The sequence below is a fragment of the Ptychodera flava genome, chromosome 13 (assembly GCF_041260155.1).
Source record: "Ptychodera flava strain L36383 chromosome 13, AS_Pfla_20210202, whole genome shotgun sequence".
Lineage (NCBI taxonomy): Eukaryota > Metazoa > Hemichordata > Enteropneusta > Ptychoderidae > Ptychodera > Ptychodera flava.
In genome coordinates, this window is record NC_091940.1 from 15,414,895 (window position 1) to 15,435,547 (window position 20,653).

Here is a 20,653-nt window from a genome sequence, read left to right on the forward strand (position 1 = left end):
GCGCCACGCTCCCCTTCCAAGAAAACAATCTGGACTACAGCAGTTGTCAACTCCTAGATCTTGAACCATAGATACCTACTTGAAGCAGCCTTGCCTTACTGTCTCCTATTTATCATGATGTGTTACTCGTACCATTCTAGTGACTTTGCGTAAATCGGAGGTCAACCGAGGTCACCGTTATCGTGGACTTATCATCTTAATTGTATGATCCGTGCTGCTTCACCAGTTAACCTATTCGATCTTGCTAAGATGAATCATTCATGGGGAACTGACGGCCACTAAACACAGCGTTCAATGTGTTTTATCGGTGATCTGAATGCATTTTCAACATGAGATATATACGTCGTGCCATATCATTTCGGGACTTTGAGTGACGCGCTATCTGGCAGCAAAATAACCCCGCCTCTTTGGACAGTCAATACTACAGATAGGTCGATGGTACACGCCAAAACAATTCAATTGTGTCGTCGTTTGTGCATGGCTGTTGGATTGCTTACTGGCAATTCTGGCGCAATTTTATGCACTGTGAATTGTTTGCGTCTACACCCGAGCCGTAAATAATGGAGCTAGATGACGTCCTGTTTGAAATCGGTGATTTTGGCTTGTACCAAAATCTCATCTTTTGGCTGGTCAGCATACCGGGAAATTTCTTCGTATCCTGGCATATCATGGCTACAGTGTTCACCGCAGCCTGGCCGAGCTCTTACCACTGCAGCCTGGCTGAGGGACAACACAAAAACCAGAGTATTCCGGTGGAGGAATATGACGAGAACGGTGAGCCAGTTTACGGCAGCTGTCACATGTACGTGAACTCATCGGTTGACAACACAACCACGCAGTGTACCGATGGCTGGGACTACCAAGCCGAGTTTCAGGAGTCCATCGTCACACAGGTAATGCTCATCATCTAAGATTGAAGTATATTTTTCGAGGGGCAGCAAAAGTATACAGGAGATTCATATACAGCGGCTGCACCACATCGGAGCTTACACAGGTCAAAAAAAGTCCTGTGAAACTTTTGTTCACCGGTCATAATGACCACAAACTGGCGTATAAAGTGGCAAAAGTCACCATGGATATCCATCGAAAGCGTCGACAAATATCGGCGTTATTAAAAACTCTCGCCTTTCTGTGAAAAACGCGGCCAAACTATCAGTTTAAAAGTCTGTTTTCTTGATAACTTTTGAGAATTTTGAAACGTTGTCAATGTCCAGCCTTACAACTGGATGCGCAGAGAAGGGAGGGGGGGGGGGGTGATTTCCAATTGTCTTGCGATAGTTGGGAACAGTTTAAGGAGTATGCTACCGAGCTCCTCTTTGAGAAAAGTAGACTTTTAATGTGTTGTTTTTGTGTTTCTGCTAATTGTCTGTCTTGGTATGGAGTGGAGTAGTGTAATGTAGTGTGGTATACCTGACGGTGGTTCAGTCAACTTGTATACTACTGGGATATGGATGTTCAAGTGAAGTAACAGTGGAGAGGGCGTGTCGTACAAAATGTCACCCCTCGCCTGATAGGGTTTGTCACCCCGACGCACTCATCAATACACACGCAGTGAGATATATCTCTAATTAATGTATATCCATCCCATATTTCTTGACCATCTTTCGTTCTGCTTGCCGTTTGCGAACAAACAGGAATGCATGTTCACACGTGCTCTGTTTATAGCCAACGCTAAAATCGTACACAACTTCGGAGATAACAAAGCCGAGGTGCACGTCTGACAAATTTTAGCATTTTATCTGTCAGATAGGATAGCGACGACGCCCCTTGAGTTGTTGGATTTGTATGTTCAGTTCCAAATATAGCAGAAATGAAGGTGGCAAGAGCTATTTCGGACAAGTTTAGAGGAACGGCGTTTCATTGGAACAAACTCTTCAGCTATGTAGGAATTCTTAGCGAATTGGATAAGGGGTGACTTATACTTCGTTGTCTTGATTTATGAGCATCGAAGTGAAAAAGCTGTTTCTATGATCGTGTGCCAAAGCAACCCATGCCTAGGCAGTGTCATATTAAAAGTTACGACCGGCTTAGTTGGGGTAGGTTAACCAACGAAACAAGCGTATTTGGTCAAAATACCGTTCTTACAAAATGATGATTTTCATCGAATTTGAGTTATCTGTGTTTCATCTTTTTTTCACGCCGTCTTTTTTTCTGTCACAGCGCTGCATGAAATAATATCATCCTGTTATCGTTTTTATCGATAAGTTGTAACAGGAGTTATCGCCCAATTGCCTCGTAATGGTTTCCATATAAGCAGACACCGGTGTATTTGTTTGGTGTTGTAGTATTACGTTGTGCTACGCGAGGCTGCGTGGGCTATTCTGATCCAGTGCACTTACCTCCTCTAAATTCACGAAGAAGGCACTTACCAAAGCCATATCGCATCCCTGGACCAGAGTGATGGGTGTCACTGAGAAATGTCTGGTTTAGAAAATGTCAGGGGCTAAGCACCGGGGGTACTTTCATAGAAAGGAGTACGGTTATACGCCGCCCGAATGTGGTAACTTTTTCACGAAAAAAATAGCTTGAGAAACAAAATACGTGGTCAGTTAAAAGGGAAATGTCCCCATACTTCAGGAAAACCTTCATATGCAGTAGAATAACTGTAAGAATTACCCCCAATGTGACAAGAAAATCCCCAACAATAGGTGATATTTTTGTAATATTCTTGGTAGATATTTTCAGCTTGGGCGGCACATCCCAGTATAAAAATACTGGGAGTAATCCCCGGGGGTAGGGGGTTCAGTGTACTCATATCACCTGTTTAAATTCCGCCGATGACAACGTATGAAATTCTAGATCCACTTTGACAAACCACCGAACCACACTGACCACAGTGCTTTGTGAGTCTAGATGTCGTTTACCAGTCCTGCTTTAAATGAGCAAAAAGTATTTGTACAGTTGAAGTTATCAAGTCCATCGATGGAGAGGCTTATACTAACATAGCGCCATAACGAAATGTGCCCAATACATTTTGTCTCTGTTACAACGGTTGGCCACAAGGTTAATTAGAGTACTGGAGGGACAATGGCTGTAACTTTTGACATTTTCATCGAGTGTTTGTTCTCGAAAATAAACACATTTCACATTCTTCTTTCTGAAGTACCTTAAACTTTAAACATTCATTAACCTCGCTAAAACAACGTATCGTGTACCACATGCAATATAATTCTTGACACAATGAATTCTATTCAGCACTAGGCCAAAATAGTGTTTAAATTTGCAGAAACAACATCGAAGCAGCGCTGACGAGTCGAACGGTGGACATTTCTTGATTTAAGTAGTAGAAGGAGAGAGACAGACAGAACACAGATACTAGAAAATATAAATCAAGAGTTACAGGTAACGGGACTTTTCCAGTTTCCGGACAGGCGTTTGGCATGTGGCTGCTTGACTTGCCATGGACGCTGGATTTGAGCGTGTGACGTCAAATGATGTGTGAGGGACGACTGGTTTCAGTATACTGGCAGAAAGCCAGAGAAAATTTAAGCGTGAAGTGAATGGTCCTCTCATCATTCTTCCAGTGTTGGACCATCACTGGCCTATGTTCCTGGAAAATTAACCTTGTGGTAAACATTTTTGATCAAAGAAGAGTTTTTAGTGTTATTCCAACCATAGACCCTTGAGTATCTTCCAACAGAGACCCAAAAGACAATGGCTTGTTTGTGTGTACAGCGGTGGGCAAATTGAGTTTTGTACTAAAGGTGTTGTTTAAACAAAGAGATAACCGGTCTTCAAAGTCCACACACATACGATTATGGACCATATATGAGAAACAAAACTCGTGGTTGTACAAACAAGAGGAACGAATGTCGAATTTGTCAAAAAGCACAACCAAGTAAATATCCGGCGGCTTATCATATCAACGAGCGATCATCATCACTGGGCAGTCATAATCACCAGTACTATCGACAGAGTCGAGGAAGAAGGGATATGTACTTTTCATCATGAAATGTGTTTTGATAAAATCATATTTCAGTACTAGTCTTTACCAGGTACATTCAATGGATCATTGAATATGATCATTCTGTCGATTGTCCATTTCATTGAAAGAGACAATATCTTTACCCGGCGATAATATTTTCGTTATTTTTGTCGCAACGTACATGTACATTTCTTCTTCTCCATGAAGTGTAAGCCTGGAAAACAAAATTGAATTTTTTACAATATGTAATAATTTTGCCCCTGGCCCAAAACTTTAATCTGGTCCTGGACTTAAATTCAATTTTCAACGATATCATCGAGGATTGCACAAATACCGGCTGTGTTTACAAGTTGAACATGGTCACTTTGGCATGGCTTCAGGAGTATAAAAGGAACTACAGTATGTTTTACTGGCAGAACATACTGGCAGAACATATTTAATGGAAATATATCAAAAGGTACAGCTATGGTCCAGGGGGCATATAAGCCGAATACGTATGGGTACGTGGCAATTTTATCTCGGTGATCAGTTACATAGTGCATAATCCGGGATACATGAATATGCACCATCGGTAATGAGTCGTTATTCATAGATTCTATATACTCATTTATACATTTGTTTTGGAAAAAACGAATACTATTGCAGCGTTCTTCACAGTCTTCAATTATAGGTGGGATCTCTGATTAATGCCGTCTGAAATGGTGGCTGATCGAAACATCCTTCAGCCCTTATTCAGCCCTGCTTGATCGAGAGTATATTGGGACTGACAACCCTTCTTTGATGGGCTCTTACTCGACGCGTCTCGGCAGCGTACGCAGTCATTTCGTGAAAAGTCGGAAAAAAAACCGTAGAATTGTATAAAAAATGAATTCTTCTTAAAGGGACATTAGCTGTAACTTTTGACAAATTTTTTACTACTCTGTTTCAATGTATCAACTACAGAATTTTACTATAATCCGATCATCATGACCAATGCCCGGGTCCTGCTTGCCAACACAGCCTGTATATGTGAAATGACCATTGTTATTGTTGATAAATGTATTCTAGTCCGGACCTGAGTACAAAATTTATACAATAACAATGCAGATTATACTCATATAGAGTATATTTATGAGCTAAATATTAGGAATTTCTCCATGGTTCAGGGATTCAAACCAGAAACTGCAGATGATACACAGAACAAACAAAATTAAAAAAATGACCAAAGTTACAGCTAATGGATCTTAATGAAATTGAAAATGTTCATAACCTTTATAACATACTCGTCGATTGAACATGTAGTTCCGTGCAAAAATACTCGACTTGTAAAATGCTTGCACTGCAAAACTGTTTACCATTCGCTTCTGCAACCTTGTTTTCCTTTAAAAATGTTTGTTCCACTGGTCAAACTTGCTGTTCTTTTGCACTCTGAAAGATACACCGATGCCTGGATCAAAGGTATATCCCAAACTCACCATATCTAAAATGGTCAGGCACCGTGGCGATAGATAGTAGAGTTCATGACCCGTGTACAGTTCATCAACTAAACCTGATCAAATCAGCGCCATGTCCCATCAGCCCACCGCATCTTCAAATCAACTTACACGCTTTCTTCAGTCAACCTTCCTAGCACTTTAAGCGAATTGTTTTTCAACAGAAATACACAGCCATAGGCCCTGTATAGACCCTGACACAACCCTGTGGTACAGGTCTGTGTCAGAAAAGACGTCCCCTTGCTGTGACAGGGGCTGATGTGCAGGTCTGTATCCAGGGCTGTGGGGACAGGATTGTGTACAGTGTTGTGGACACGGACCTGTGACAGGGTCTGAAATTTCTGCCTGTCTCAGTACATGTTTACAGGACTGTACATAGCAATGTGAATACATACCTGTAACAGGGTCAATAATTTTTTTAATATGCACACAATTAAGCCCGTGTATTCATTTTTGTCATCAAAATTAGCCCATTCTGAAAATATGCACCCCTGAATCTGACAAATTTTCAGACCCTGTAACAGGCCCTGCAAGTTTAACACTAACACACCACTGTTTGTACACCAGTATTTCAGTCATGTGGTCACTGCATGGATACACTCAGAAACTACATCACTGTATACGTTCCTCAAGGCCTGATACAGACCTGTTCATACACCCCTGATATCTGACCAATTTTAAAAGTCCTGTAACAGAGGTTATTTCTATAGGGACTGTTACAGGTACTGATCAGACCCTGTTACAGGCATGTACTGAAATCTGCCTGTAGTTTTCTTGATGTGTAAAATCTTATTTCATCATTCGTCAATAGGGCAGTATTAACTGTTGTGCGATTATTATTCCATTTGTGAATGCTGTGCTGACCAAAATGGACCAGTTTGAGCCACTGTCCTCTTAGGAAACCGCATGTGCTCCCCCTTCACTGTAAATTTTATAATGTTTATCCTGGGTACTGAAAAATCTTTGTTCTTGGTTTCACTTTTTAATACATGTCGTGTACACACTTAGATGCATTTCGAACTTGGTTTCGTCCGAGATAATCTTTTCTCTCATATTTGTCAAATTCTTGCACGCGACCTTGTGTTCTAGCGACGATTTCATCTGAATTGACCTCCACAGTGAAAAATGGCAAAGGGCCAACATATCAAGATACGTCTCTATGACCTTTCACTACAATCCATATCTTATGAATCGGTGACTGTGCATACCCGGGTGTTCATGGTTACAACCGACAAACTACACTGTCCGTTCAGTTGTTTTGTGCGAATTTATTGAGTGAAAGGTCAATGGTTTCCTCAAGGCCAAACGTATACCCTGGACCTGCAAACTGTAAATTATCAACCACCGGGGTCGAGATCGTAGTTCCTACTACAGCGATGGTTATGGTCATGACAGGTCACTGACTCTTCGGAGCATACCAACTAGTGTAATACATGGCTATGTCATACAAAGATACCAGTAGCCGTACCAAACTCATGTCAACCCTGTATATAGTAAAATGTAATCAGATAAACTTTAATCTTGTTGGTATATCGTTCTATAATTCAAAGGTGAATGTTTGTATTAAAACTGGGCATTCTCGGATTTCCTTCCTTTGTTTACATCGATGTTTTAGACTGAAGAGGTATTCCGTTTTCTGAATAATCTTAGCGGACGTTGGAACCGACATCTGAGACACTATGACATCCTGAAACGCTTTAATATTCTTCTTAGAAAAGTATTTCTCAAATGAAATGCTCTATTTTGCTTGAACTGTGGGAAATGTACGAATAAATGCCCATTGCAGTTCAAAACTTCATAATCATGTCAAGCTTAGATTCACGCAAATAATCAGATACGTTTTTCTATCATGACCTACAATCAGTAACTGTACTCGTTTATACATCAGAGACTTTTTTCCTGTGGCGAAATCTCTAAATTGGCAGTATATATTACCCTATAAATATCATAAATATAACTACAAAAATATCATTACCAAGTATAACTCAACGTCCTTGCCCGTTCCTTTCGCCACATTTTCTAAACACTTTGTATACTGTGTACTAATACATCTGCAATGTTTATGGCTGTCTATATTCTATGATTGTATCTGTCTACCTCTATCATCTTCTTCCATCTTTGCCCTTGTTCTGACTGCTCTGTCTGTCTGTCTGTCTGTCTGTCTGTGTCTGTCTGTCTGTCTGTCCGTCTGTCTGTCTGTCTGTCTGTCTGTCTGTCTTTGTCTCTATCTCTGTCTGTCTGTGTCTGTGTCTGTGTCTGTCTCTATCTCTGTCTGTCTGTCTGTCTGTTTGTCTCTCTCTGTCTCTCTGTCTCTGTCTGTCTGTCTCTCTCTCTCTCTCTCTCTCTCTCTCTCTCTCTCTCTCTCTCTCTCTCTCTCTCTCTCTCTCTCTCTCTCTCTCTCTCTCTCTCTCTCTCTCTCTCTCTCTCCCCCCATACAGTGGGATCTCGTATGTGATCAAACAGCGCTATCTCAGATTTCCCAGTCTATCTACATGGTTGGTGTCATGATCGGATCGCTTGTTGCTGGCTACCTCTCTGACAGGTTTGGTCGAAAAACTGTTTTCCTAGTTTGCCTCTGGTCATTGGGAATCTTCGGAACACTGACAGCCGTTACACAGACTTTCGTCGGGTATTGTATCTTAAAGTTCCTCGCTGGTCTTGTGCAACCGGTAAGAATCAATAGCAGGTATTTTTGTGTAAATTTCAATAAATTTACTCACAAATTATTATATTTTCAACTAAATTCTTGACTAATTAGACAGTGAAGACTTTGCTTAGTTAAAAAACTTGGCTGTTTCAACGGTCCATTCCCTTAATTTTAGCCAGACATTTGAAGATGTAAGCCTGTAGCCATATGGGCGACTAATTTCAGATGTAACGTACAGTCCAGGTTAGAAGTCATTATTTCATCAAAGCATGTAACTTTAGTGTACGATGCTGATTTCAACAACTAAATTCTAGTCCGGGCAACGATTGTCAGTCGTCAACAATCACAGCACTATGTAAACAAAAGCAGGTTTACAAGGCTTATATTTTCTATTTCAAAATATCGCAATGAAAAAAATAAGTAATTGTATTTGTCTTTATAGAACAAAAATGCATTAAAATGACTTCTGTCCCTTTAGGCTCTATACATAACCAAACGTATAGCTGACACTCACTCAACACATGTCCACGTCTGACGCAAATTTTCCTTTTCGATCGAACTATGATTTACAAGGGAGCTCTGGTAACCCAGTTTATTCTGTCAACTGAGCTGTACACTCCAAACAAACGCGTCTATGCAGGTTTTATCAGTTGTATCATTTGGGCGTTCGGCATGATGCTATTGGCTGTCATAGGATACCTATTTCAACACTGGAGGGCGTTCCAAATTATTATCTCTGCGCCTGCTCTGCTGACCTTCTATTATTATTGGTAAGACTTTATAATTATCAGAGAAATATTGCAAGCGTTTACAGGGTGAGTCTAAAGTATAGGCTAAATGTAAGGGGTGACGTATATATGTGGATAGATATGTATTTATGTTTGCATTTAGAGTGTTAATGCTTTGAAATGAAGAATTTATCGCTTATGGGGACAAAGTCGGCCATTTTTCATGAATTTCGTTTGATACGAGATACCACCTATATTGTTTGACATGTTGAAAGATACTGAATGAATGGGTGACCATGCATATATTCGACCCCGGTTTTAGATACGATACATGAAATCATCGCGAAAATAAATTCATGATCATGACCATTAATTTATTTTGGGGATGGTTTCATTTAATTTGTCTAAAACCGGGGTCGAATATATGCATGGTCACCCATTTATTCAGTATCGTTCAACATGTCAAACAATATGAGAAGTATCTTGCATCAAACAAACTTCATGAAAAATGGCAAACTTCGTCCCTTTATGTACTTCATATGATTTCACCCAGATTATAACAAGATCGACGTCAATATTCATTGTGTAAGAAGTTTTCCAAAAATTACCTGTCTGATCCTACAGTGAATTCCACCGCATTTCATTTTTTGCTTCCATAAATAAACTCAGAGGCGATCAAAAGTTATATTGAATTTTTAATAAACGTTTTATATTTCATAGATCTCAATGTATTATATAAATCGAAGCATACAGTGTCTTTTGCAAGGATCGCAGCAAATGCAGTTTCTAAATACGACTACGGCTGCTGTTGTAGATCTTACCTTTCCGACACGTGGCGCCAAATTTGCTTTCACAGGACGATACCCGAATCCATGCGATGGTTGCTATCAAAAGGACGCACTGCCGAAGTACGTAAGATTCTCCGTTTGGCAGCCAAAGTAAATCGAGTAAAACTCCCTGAGAAAGTACTCAGTCAAGAAATTTCAGTTGACGGACAGGGTAATATATTTATCATTTGCCTTTACTGATTAAGTAACTGAAACACAATTCACTATATTTAATTTCAGAGTTGACTGTGTATTACTTTAGTAGTACACTAAACCGAAAGTTTTTGGGAGTTCTCTTTTATTTTTGCTATTATTAGATGTTCGCCATACATTAAATATTTATATGGGATTTCAATAAAGGCATACTTTACTTTACTTTACTTAATTTAAATTTATATGAATCAAGTACAAGTATAGGTGAGAAGTCGTTGCGAATGCTCAGACGAGACATAAAGGTGTGAGAATACCATTGACGACAGGGCGGGATTGATTTGTTTTTACATCCCTGGTATATAGGCTTGGAGTGTGAGAGCACCATTGCAGTGTAGAATCGATTTGTTCTCATCGTTAGACGAATGCTCATTGGTCCTCTGCCGTCCCCGAGCCCAAACCGCGCGCATTCACTTGAGTGAAATATATTTTCGTTTGACGAATGCACATTGGTCACTATCTGTCATTGGGCCTAAGGCATGCGTATTATTTGACGAAATGGATGTCACGTAGTGCAAATACGGGATTATAGCGCGGACAGACGACGTGGTTCAAAGTGAACAGATTTTGCGTACTCTCAGCTCCCGTCGCTGACAAATACGTATTTGAAGATATACCATAGCACGATCTGATGTGGTTATTTTTAATTAATGCATTGCAAAAAGATATGATAAAATATAATAAAATAATAAATCATATGATAATTATTACATGATGCCAGTAGCACGTAGAGGTACAGTGGTGAGAAGAAAATTTCACCAGAATAAAAATGTTACGCAAAGCATTTTTATTTAGATGAATGTTGACTACATTTTTTGGAGGGGAATGATATGAAACAAATTAAGTCATTGGAGAGACATGGATTCTGTATTGTACTCAAAAATAATCCAAATGACTTGCGAAGGTGCCTTTTTACGAGTGCTAATATCAATATGTTGGCCATTTTGAAAAAAATCCTTACCACTGAGTTTTATATTCTGGAGAACTTTGCAACACTTTACGGTCTGATCCCTGTGTGTAACAATGTCAATCAGACTGCATTGAATATTTGACTTATTTTTGGGCAAGCTCAGCGAATTTTGCAAAAATTGTTGACTTTGACAACTTTGATATTCAGTCTGCTTATCCCTGTAAATTATTGCTTTTGTCGAAGTAGAATCGACTTCAAGGAAAGATGACTCAGAGACAACCGAGAATCATCTTGGAACATCTAACGGAGCCATTGAGATGAACAGTAAGAGTTCAGACGAAAGTAAAGTAACTGGCGTGACTCTCGTAAACGGAACGAAAGAAATAAATGTTCTGGAAAAGTCGGGAAAGACGGAGGATGAGGAAAAAGACCCGGAATACAACTGTCTACACTTGGTGCGTACACCGAAGATGGCACTGCATACAACAGTGATAGCATTTGCTTGGTAGGTCACATGTGAAATACAGCAATCTATAAGCTCAGGCTGTCGAAGTCGTCGTGGTCGTCGATATTATTGTTATCATCATCATCATCGTCATCATCATCATCATCATCATCATCACCGCCGCCGCCGTCATTATCGTCATCGTCGTCGTAATTGTCATTATTTCCATCATCACTAATATCATCATCATTGTCTTCGCTGTTGCCTTCTTCAGTTAAAATCACCCCCTCGTCATAGTTGACACAATTTCTTCAACATATACTGACAACATCGCCATATTGCTCAAAAGGTATTGTTATAAATAATGTAAGTACATATTTCATCTGAAATGGATAAATAAACTTTTGATAAACGCATTTGAGTTCCATATGTTCCCATAGCGTACAGCTGTCTTTCGAACCTGTCTCTGTATAGCTTTATACCCACTAAGGCGACTGAAGACTGGTGTACGCTATGAGTGTTTGCCAAAAAACAGCTGCAAACAAGATATTTCTAATTAACTTTGTTTAAGTTTAACTTATTGACCGATCTAGTACAGTAAAAAACAATGACATTCAAGCTAAATGAACAATGAAATTTATTGAACTTGTCTGTGAGTGTCGTCTCGATGTTTTAAAGACTTAGGCTTTGGCTCAAATTCTCCGCACAGAAACTTTAAACCATCCCCTTTCAAAATCAAGAATACAAGTAACGATAAGGGGGTCACCGTGCAAAGTTTGGTAATTGAGAGACAAATTATCAAGTGTTTACCAACACTTGAAATTAAAAATGGCAGCGATCCCTCGGAAAATTAAACTTTCGATTTTCACTGGTATAAGATAGTGAAAATTTAATTGCTCCGTGAGTTTCAAAATGAGACCCCGTACGTGGTAGACTGAAAAGATATTGCAAAAGTTTGACAGTCAGAATATCCGTCACCGAGGTGCATTCTACCTTAACTGTCATGTCGACTCCGTATCGTAACTGCTTTCCCTTGTTTTATGCTACCAGGTTTGTGAGCAGTTTAGTCTATTACGGACTATCTTATCATGCCATGTTTTTCGATGAAAATGTGTACGCCGTGTTTTTCCTGGCTGGCGCTGTGGAAATCCCGGCCTATGCGTTATTGATGCCACTGGTTGCTCGGTAAGTCGAGGCTTTTAAATTCCCTATCAAATGTTATTGGTTAGTGTTCCTTTGAGATTTAAGCTTACAGACGGGAATTAATAGTCACAAGGATACAAAAATCCAATGTTTTTTATTAACTTTATCTGGGAAAATTCGCGGAACACACATGCTCTAATAACTGTATTGCCTGATGTGCCACGGTACATTGAGTGCTGAATAAGTTAAAGAAGTATCACCTGACAGGTTGTGTTCGTCCTACCACTTTTGATTATAGTGTACGATTTAGGTCGATAGACAGTTCAGTTGAAAAATGAGAATTCGATTGACTTGCATACTTAAAAATCCCCATTACATGCATTAATTTTGCGTAAATAAATACATTTATCTGGGGAAATGAACATTGAGCAATGTGTTAGTTTCCCTTCAACATTATTCAAATTTGGTGATATATTCATTAATTGACCGTCCTTACATTTCCATCGAGTGACTTTGTGTGGACGGAAACAAACCAGGTTTTCTGTAGACCTTAACAGCTTAGTAATGAATTTCACGCTGCGTTTCCTATCGACATCGAGGGACGCTGCCATTCGCTGTTGATACAGTGCTATAACTTCAAAGGTTTTGCTTCCATGTAAATCGACAGCATAGTAACATATTCCACTTAATTCAGCCAGTCAGTCTGAATACAGTGCCGTTTTTAATCTTTGTTGTCTCTTGCGTTCAGCTAGTGACCATTGTTCAACTAACTTTCTCGCTGCAATCATACACCCAGGTGGGGGCGACGTTGGCCGTCTTGCATCTTTTTCATACTGAGTGGACTGACCTGTGGTGGCGTCGTCTTCATCCCAGAGGGAACAGGTGAGTACAATAGATGTGCAGTAAGTAAGAGTTTCCCACAGGTGCGTCTCCTTGACAAAACGTATATGGAGACACTTGTTCAATAAACTTATAATATGCATCACAGGTATGGAGACATCCGTGTGTCTCCATATTAAACTCACGAACTTACCATTTAGACTTAGTTTTGCTTTGCTCTCCGGCATACTACAAATGCTTTCTTCTCAAACAAGAAGATAAAAGCATCTATAGGGGCTAGTTTTTCGTAGGCTAAACTTTAAACCATTCTCTCTTAAAGAATAAAAACCACTAACCGTGGGTTACCGTGCAAATTTTAGCATTAGAGTAACAAATCCCCTCAAATTCAATTGAAATTCAAATTGGACGCTATTTATTTGCTACAGTCACATATCCATCACTTTTTATCTGTTCTGTCAGCGGATGGATCAAGCTTGTTCTGGATTAAGATGGTCCTTTTGCTGCTGGGTAAATTTGGCATAACTGCTGCCTATGGGATCATTTATGTGTGGGCGCCAGAACTGTATCCGACTTTGCTGAGGTGAGAGTGTGACAGCAGTCTTGAGATTCTTATGAACTGCGAGCAACGGTTTGACTCCTCGTGTGGATTCGATGTCTTTAAAGCTTTCACATCGCAACGTTTCTCTATATTGTTTGGTGAAAATTGTACTTTCCTAAATTTTGTATTTATTGTCAACTTCAGTTTAGTCTGTAAACGTGCAGGCTGCTCTGTTATTGTTGACAAATGAATTCTGGTCCGTACTAGAATTCAAATGCAAACAATAACAGTTGTATATTTCGTGTTTCAATATGCTTTGGGGAGTAGAGTAAGACCTTAAAATTGACATACATAGCAAAATTATCAGGGAAAAAAATGGCCAAAAGCTTACAGCCACTGGCACTTTAAATACACCCCCCTCCCCCGGAATGTGAATAGGTTACCATAAACAATGGGCAAACGTAGACGATATTGCCAGTCACCCGATTCACTTGGATGTGCAGTGTCGAGTATTCAATTCAGATTTTTAAAACTTCCTCGGGAGCCTTCGGACAGCGACCAAGAATTCTGGCTTCGAAGATGACGAAGGCAATGCTCGAATCTGCTATTTAAAGGGATACAGTCGTCGGAACTGCGCTGAGGTCATGTGGGATCCATACGACCAATGTAAACACTGTATCCAAGGTAGAATGGTGATTGTTGAATGTTAAAACACGTCTGTCATAATCTACATGTATGTTGCGGCTATTATGTATTATGAGGTGCGTCTAGATATCGTGCATGAAATACATTGTAAGTAAACAAGAAACTCGCACAGGCGCAATGCCGACCACTGTTTCCCTTTAATTGTACTATCAGCAGTCCGGGTCAGCTCCAAATTGGAGACTCATTATGATAATGTATTCCGGCATTCAGCCAATCATCGACCAGATTACATCATTAATAAAGTACAGGTCACGCTGGGTCACAAATTACCCACCAAGTGTGATCGGCAGTTTTGGGCCGCTTATTAAGCCCCTGTCTTGTGAATTTCGACGAATTTCGACAGTCAACATAATCCACGTGTTCTGCAGAAGGTCATGTCCAACAAGGAGTCCGATTAGTGAACAAATATTCGAAATATTGACGATTCATTTCTACCCCCAGTTTATCGATTTCGCTGAAGTACCGAGAATCATTTTGTGGATGTTCGTCATCTCTATTAGAAATACTGTTATAAAGGTTATTTGTGTAGGTACGCGTATAACATTTTGCAAGAAAGAAGAGCAATGTCAGAGCTTTAAAACGATACCTGTTTTGTAGTTGTCAAACGCAGACTAAAAATGGTACGCGATTTTGAAAATGTGTTGACAGAGTGGCCACACAACTGTTCCCCATACGGTAGAATTTGTATCGCTGCCATCTCCGATACAAATGGGGTATTCTGAACGATCTGTGTAGGTACACGATTTATATTTCGCAGGACTTCAAGCCAGAGTCTAGGAATCACAGCGATATATGGGGTTTGGTTGTCTTAGCCAGAATAAAACTGGTACGCGATTTTGAAATAGTGTTTTGACAGAGTGGCCACACAACTGTTCGACATTATACGGCGCGGGAGTTCGACACAGTATGGCGTACGTAACGAAGGACGCATGTGGAGGTTGCCAGGAAATACAATTTTTACTGATGGCGCGCTGGCCGCTGATTGGCTAATGAGAGGGGAAAATATTATGGTATAGCGTCTCCAATTTTGGAGCTGACCCGGACTGATCAGAGGAATGAAAACTGGGTATAAAATACGTTGTACTTTGACGAATGCTGTGTCATTGTTTACCTACGAATTCTCTCCTGCAATTTTCACAGAAACTTTGGATTCAGCGTGTGTGAATTCTCGGCCAGCTTAGCGGGCATTGTGGCGCCCTTGACCGTTATAGCGGTAAGTTCATTACTCTCTGATCTCCTGGTCTGGGCAGTGTTTGTTTTTCGAGTGCCCAAAGAAATTGCAGGGAGCTCTCATACGACTAATAGTACTTTTGGCTATGAAAACCGGATTTTAATAATGTGTACTATTAACAAAAATCCTGTGCATAAAATGACTCGCCATTCAATTTTTTTTTCAAACTATATACAATGATTTCATTAAAACTCTCGCTGTCATTCCGAGAACTTAGAAGAACCACCTTGCCAAATTATTCCGTCAACACATTAACTAATACCTGATTCACTTCGATGCGAGTTGTCACATTTATATCCTAATCCGACTTCAAAAGTCCACGTAACTTTGTTCAAGCACTTGTTTTCCGTGATGTTATAGTGTTTACAGAATGGGCGCTATGTCAGCAGAGCGGGCATCAAAATCGTTCATCTACTTTGCAGTTCATATGCATTTATATGATGATCTTTGTAGTTTAACTGACTGTTTTTTTGTTTTTTGGTGTTTTTTTGACAATTTGCATTGTAATTTTAACGCATTCACAGTTATGTAGATTTGTTTTATTTGCGATTTGTTTAAATAAATTTATCTTTTAAAACAAGCGACCTAACGGCCGATATAGCTCCGCTGTGTTTATGTAGAGAATAATTATTTTTAACACATGTTGATGAAGGTGGAAATCTTTGATAGCTCATTTCAGGGGCAGAAAAAAAGTGGCTAAAATAGCTGCAAAAATATACAATTGAAGATTTCATCATAATTTGAATATATCACATTGGATCATCCCTAAGAACATGTCAACCAAAGCTATCTGACGAGTAGTTTTTTGAGAATGAAATTTTCTGACCAAAAATGGCAAAAATTGCCCCCAAAAATAAAATTGCAGATTCACCATAATTTCAATATATCATATATTTAAATAATCCCTTGGAACCTTTATACCAAATATCAAAGCTATCAGACTTGTAGTTTTTGAGAAACAAATTTTTCGACCAAACATGGCAAAAATTGCCCCAAAAATAAAAATTGCAGATTCACCATAATTTCAATATATCATATATTAAAATAATCCCTTGGAACCTGTATACCAAATATCAAAGCTATCGACTTGCAGTTTTTGAGAAACAAATTTTTTGACCAAAAATGGCAAAAATTGCCCTAAAAATACAAAATTACAGATTTCATCATAATTTCAAAATATCACATTTAGTTCATCTATAGGAACCTGCATATCGAATTTCAAAGCTATCAGACCAGTACATTTTAAGAAACACATTTTTTGACCAAAAATGGAAAAAAATTGCCCAAAAAATACAAAATTGCAGATTTCATCATTGTGTCAATAAATATCATTAAGATCATCTGTAATAACCTGTATACCAAATTCCAAAGCTATATCAGATGAGTAGTTTTGGAAATACACATTTTTTGACCAAAAATGGCAAAAATTGCCCCCAAAATACAAAATTACAGATATCATCAGAAACTCAATATATCACTAAGTTCATCTGTAGAAACCTGTTTACCAAATTTCAAACCTATCAGACCATTACTTTTTGAGAAACACATTTTTTGACCAAAAATGGCAAAAATTGCCTTAAAAATGCAAATTTGCATATTTCTGCACAATTTGAAGAAATCGGAAATAGATCATCCCTAGGGACCTATGTACCAAATATCAAAGCTATCTGACTGGTAGCTTTGAAGAAGAAGATTTTTAAGATTTTTTTACCAAAAACGACTAAAATTGCCATAAAAATACAAATATGCAAATTTTATCACGATTTGAACAAATCTAACTGAAGCCACCCTAAATAAATTGCATGTCAAATTTCAAAGAAATCGGACAAGCGGTTTCAGAGAAGAATATTTTTTACCACAAACAGCAAAAAATGCCTCCAAAATAGAAATATGCAAATTTCACCACGATTTGAACAAACTTAAGTGAGGTCACCCGAAGTGAACTGCATATAAAATTTCAAAGCAATCAGACTTGCGGTTTCAGAGGAGAAGGCAATTGTTGACGGACGACGGACGACGACGGAAAATCAACCTGTTTGATAAGCTCCGCGTCGCTGACAGCGGAGCTAAAAAAATCGTTCATCTGCATAAGCTTGTCACCCATGTTTTCCCTACTCTTTTCAGGCGCACAATAATATCGTAATCCCGTTCACTATTTTCGGATCGCTGTCTCTGCTGGCGGGGCTGCTCACATTGCTTTTGCCCGAAACGAAGGACAAAGCTCTGCCGCGTACGATCAAGGAGGCTGAAAACTTGGCAAAGGCACCACGCATCACCAAATCGACGGGGAGTACAAGAAAGGACGTCGTCGACGAACCGGTCAGCTACGACAGCGTCTGTACTCAGACAGAATGAGAGGGTGATATCGATGGTATTCACGCATTTCAAAAAAAAAAAAAAAAAAAAAAAAACGAAAGAAAAGTTTGATATTATTAGAAAGTGGTGCTGTAAACTGAAATAGTGCAACGCTTAACGCAACCCTCGGGATTATTTGCAAGTTTACTTGATGTCCAGTATATTACAATCGAAAACTGTTACAGTATTGTTTCTAAGACATTACCGAAATGTTAACGTTCCTGTATATTGATGTTTATTACCGAAATGCCAATAAAGCATTTATAGGGCCTTTGTAATTATGAAATGGAACATCTACAACAATGCAAAGATTGCAAGTTAGTCAGAACATGACCTATAGGTATGGGAACTGTTTCATGATTGAACAGTATATGAAGACAATTTAACATTGTAATGTACTGCTGAATTGATTCTGCTTGAAAGACAATTAAAGTGCGTCTGTTTCTTGATTTTTTGCTGAGGTATGGCCATGACCCCTCTCCCTTAAATGTGATATCGATGAGGCAGTAAGGCCCATCGTGAGGAGGACGCGGTTCGAGTCAGAGCGCCCTCAACAGGGAAAAGAAAAAACAATGGCTAATTTGAACATACCAGTGTTGCAGGAAGACGCAGGAAATATAACTTTGGGTGATAAGCACTGTTTAAGTATACCCGGAACTATAAAAATAGACGTGGATATCATATCGTGGACTCATAGTGAAAAATACTCACAAATCAATGGGGAACATACCAACAAGGCTGTCAGTGTTCATTATTTTTTTTATTTTCAGGACTGTGTTTAGATAGGATGACCAGTGGGTTTGAATTCAATACACTTCGCCAGTGGCATTTTCTTTAACAGAACGTCTTACATATTTCTTGCTGTCATATATTGATACAGGGTTCGAATTATGTATGCTCAGGGCAATGAAATTGCAATTTTCTGTCAATAATTAATATTGCATTTAACATAATGAATTTCCTTTTCTACTTGCAAAAAATGTATTAAGATTAACATTCTGTAGAGCTTAATGGCTGATTTTCCAAATAACATCGTGTTAAGGTAAAATGCGCCTCGGGGACCAATATTTTGACAATACCTTGCTAACACGCTGCTTGTGTGGACTTATTTTGCAGCTCATAAAGTAAATCACCATTTTGTTTTTGTGAAAATCGAAAATTTAAATTTTCCCCATATAGATAACTCGAGACAACGGCTTTTTTTTAACTTAAACATCAGTAAATGTCAGGTAATTGTTTTCTTTCCTCGATAACTGTTTTGGCAAAGTTTAATTCTTCCAGTTTAGAGGCGCGTGCTACCTTACTGATGTATTATACTTATAGATGCTTAAAGGTATACAGTCACCTGTAATCTAAATATGCCCATATATGGTCAAAGTGGCGTTCCTTGGTATTCAAAATGCCCATGTGATGGCGCTGTTTTTAATAAGCGACCACCCGCTTAAAATCTGTGATTGGGTTAGATTTTCTCTTTCTATGGTATCTGTGGCAAAATTGGAACAGGTGACTGTATACCTTTAACCGTGCCTCATATATATGGCTGTTTTTTTAAAGAACTTTATTTTATCATTGACCACTATATTAAATACCGACTATCTTTTGTACCCACAGTTTACATAAATAAGAATAAACATACGCTTTAATAACAGCAATGGTTTGTATTTCATTATTGCCCAACAGAATCCCTGCTCTTAAAATTAATCTTCACATTCGGACAGTCATCAAAACCTACGTACCTGGCTCTGTCGTTCAATTCAGCCTGTTTGCTATCCTCAAAATAAAGTGGATTGGCGCGCATTGGCACTTGATGCTTGCGACACTTTCTCTGTTACGTTGATTCATCTGAACACCAAGTTTAAAGAGTATCGCCAAAAGCGACGTTAGCGCTTCATTTTAACAGGTGTTTCCAAACCACCTATCATGCTAAGCCCTTATATGTTACGGACAATTGTCTAATTTTGACTCCGTTCGTCTTGAGATCAAAAACAACGTTTGTCGCTTTCGATACCTCCACATATTTATATAACCAAACTATCAGTAGCAACTTCTTCTAATTTGACGCATACTTTCAGGTTTATTGGACGGGCTCCACCCATGACATGGTCTACGTACCTGCACCACTGGCAAGGCTGGACGAGGTAAAGGACGCCCCATGTGAGGAACTCCAAATTTGAAGACACCCTCGGCATTGCATAAACGCAATGTTTCTCCACCTGTTGATTTCACGCACAGATAGTCTACCATGGCGGGGAGAGATGTGCAATCAAAATACTCTATTTGACTCTATATCTGTACTGTACCAGGGTTTCTATTATAGCTATATATACACTTTACATTAGCCATTGGATGAAATATTTCATAGCTATTATTTTATACTAGCCCTTGGATGAAATATTTCAGCCGTGTACAGCACAATGAAATTTCAGGCTTTGTTTGACTGTGATAGTGTCCCCCCCCCCCCCCCAAAAAAAAAATAATAAATAAATAAATAAATAAATAAACAATAGATATATAAATAAATAAATAAATAAATCAAATACATCAAAGTAAAAATATTTGGTACTGTGATTTAAAATAGAATTAATGCATGTCTGGCACTGGCTGCAGATAGACGCCTCATTCACAGTGACTACTCTGTCAGGCTTTGTTTCTGTCGAAAACAAAATAACTCACTTGG

The 20,653-nt window shown here is 39.0% G+C and overlaps 1 protein-coding gene across 1 annotated transcript; it reads left to right on the forward strand.

Moving 5' to 3' along the window:
* The first annotated feature begins 420 nt into the window (after positions 1–420).
* LOC139147558 (organic cation transporter protein-like) lies at positions 421–18,042 on the forward strand. The gene is made up of 10 exons (XM_070718684.1): positions 421–893; positions 7,836–8,066; positions 8,618–8,814; positions 9,629–9,771; positions 10,966–11,224; positions 12,215–12,349; positions 13,104–13,189; positions 13,607–13,727; positions 15,531–15,603; positions 17,746–18,042. Exons 1-10 carry the CDS (start codon positions 561–563, stop codon positions 17,974–17,976), a joined length of 1,809 nt encoding a protein of 602 aa, XP_070574785.1. The 5' UTR covers positions 421–560; the 3' UTR covers positions 17,977–18,042.
* Positions 18,043–20,653: the final 2,611 nt, after the last annotated feature.

Coding starts and splice junctions, on each gene's coding strand:
- LOC139147558 (XM_070718684.1), top strand. CDS start 561: ATGGAGCTAGATGACGTCCTGTTTGAAATCGGTGATTTTGGCTTGTAC. Junction 11,225..12,214: donor ACAGTGATAGCATTTGCTTG/GTAGGTCACATG, acceptor TTATGCTACCAG/GTTTGTGAGCAGTTTAGTCT. Junction 13,728..15,530: donor CTGTATCCGACTTTGCTGAG/GTGAGAGTGTGA, acceptor CAATTTTCACAG/AAACTTTGGATTCAGCGTGT.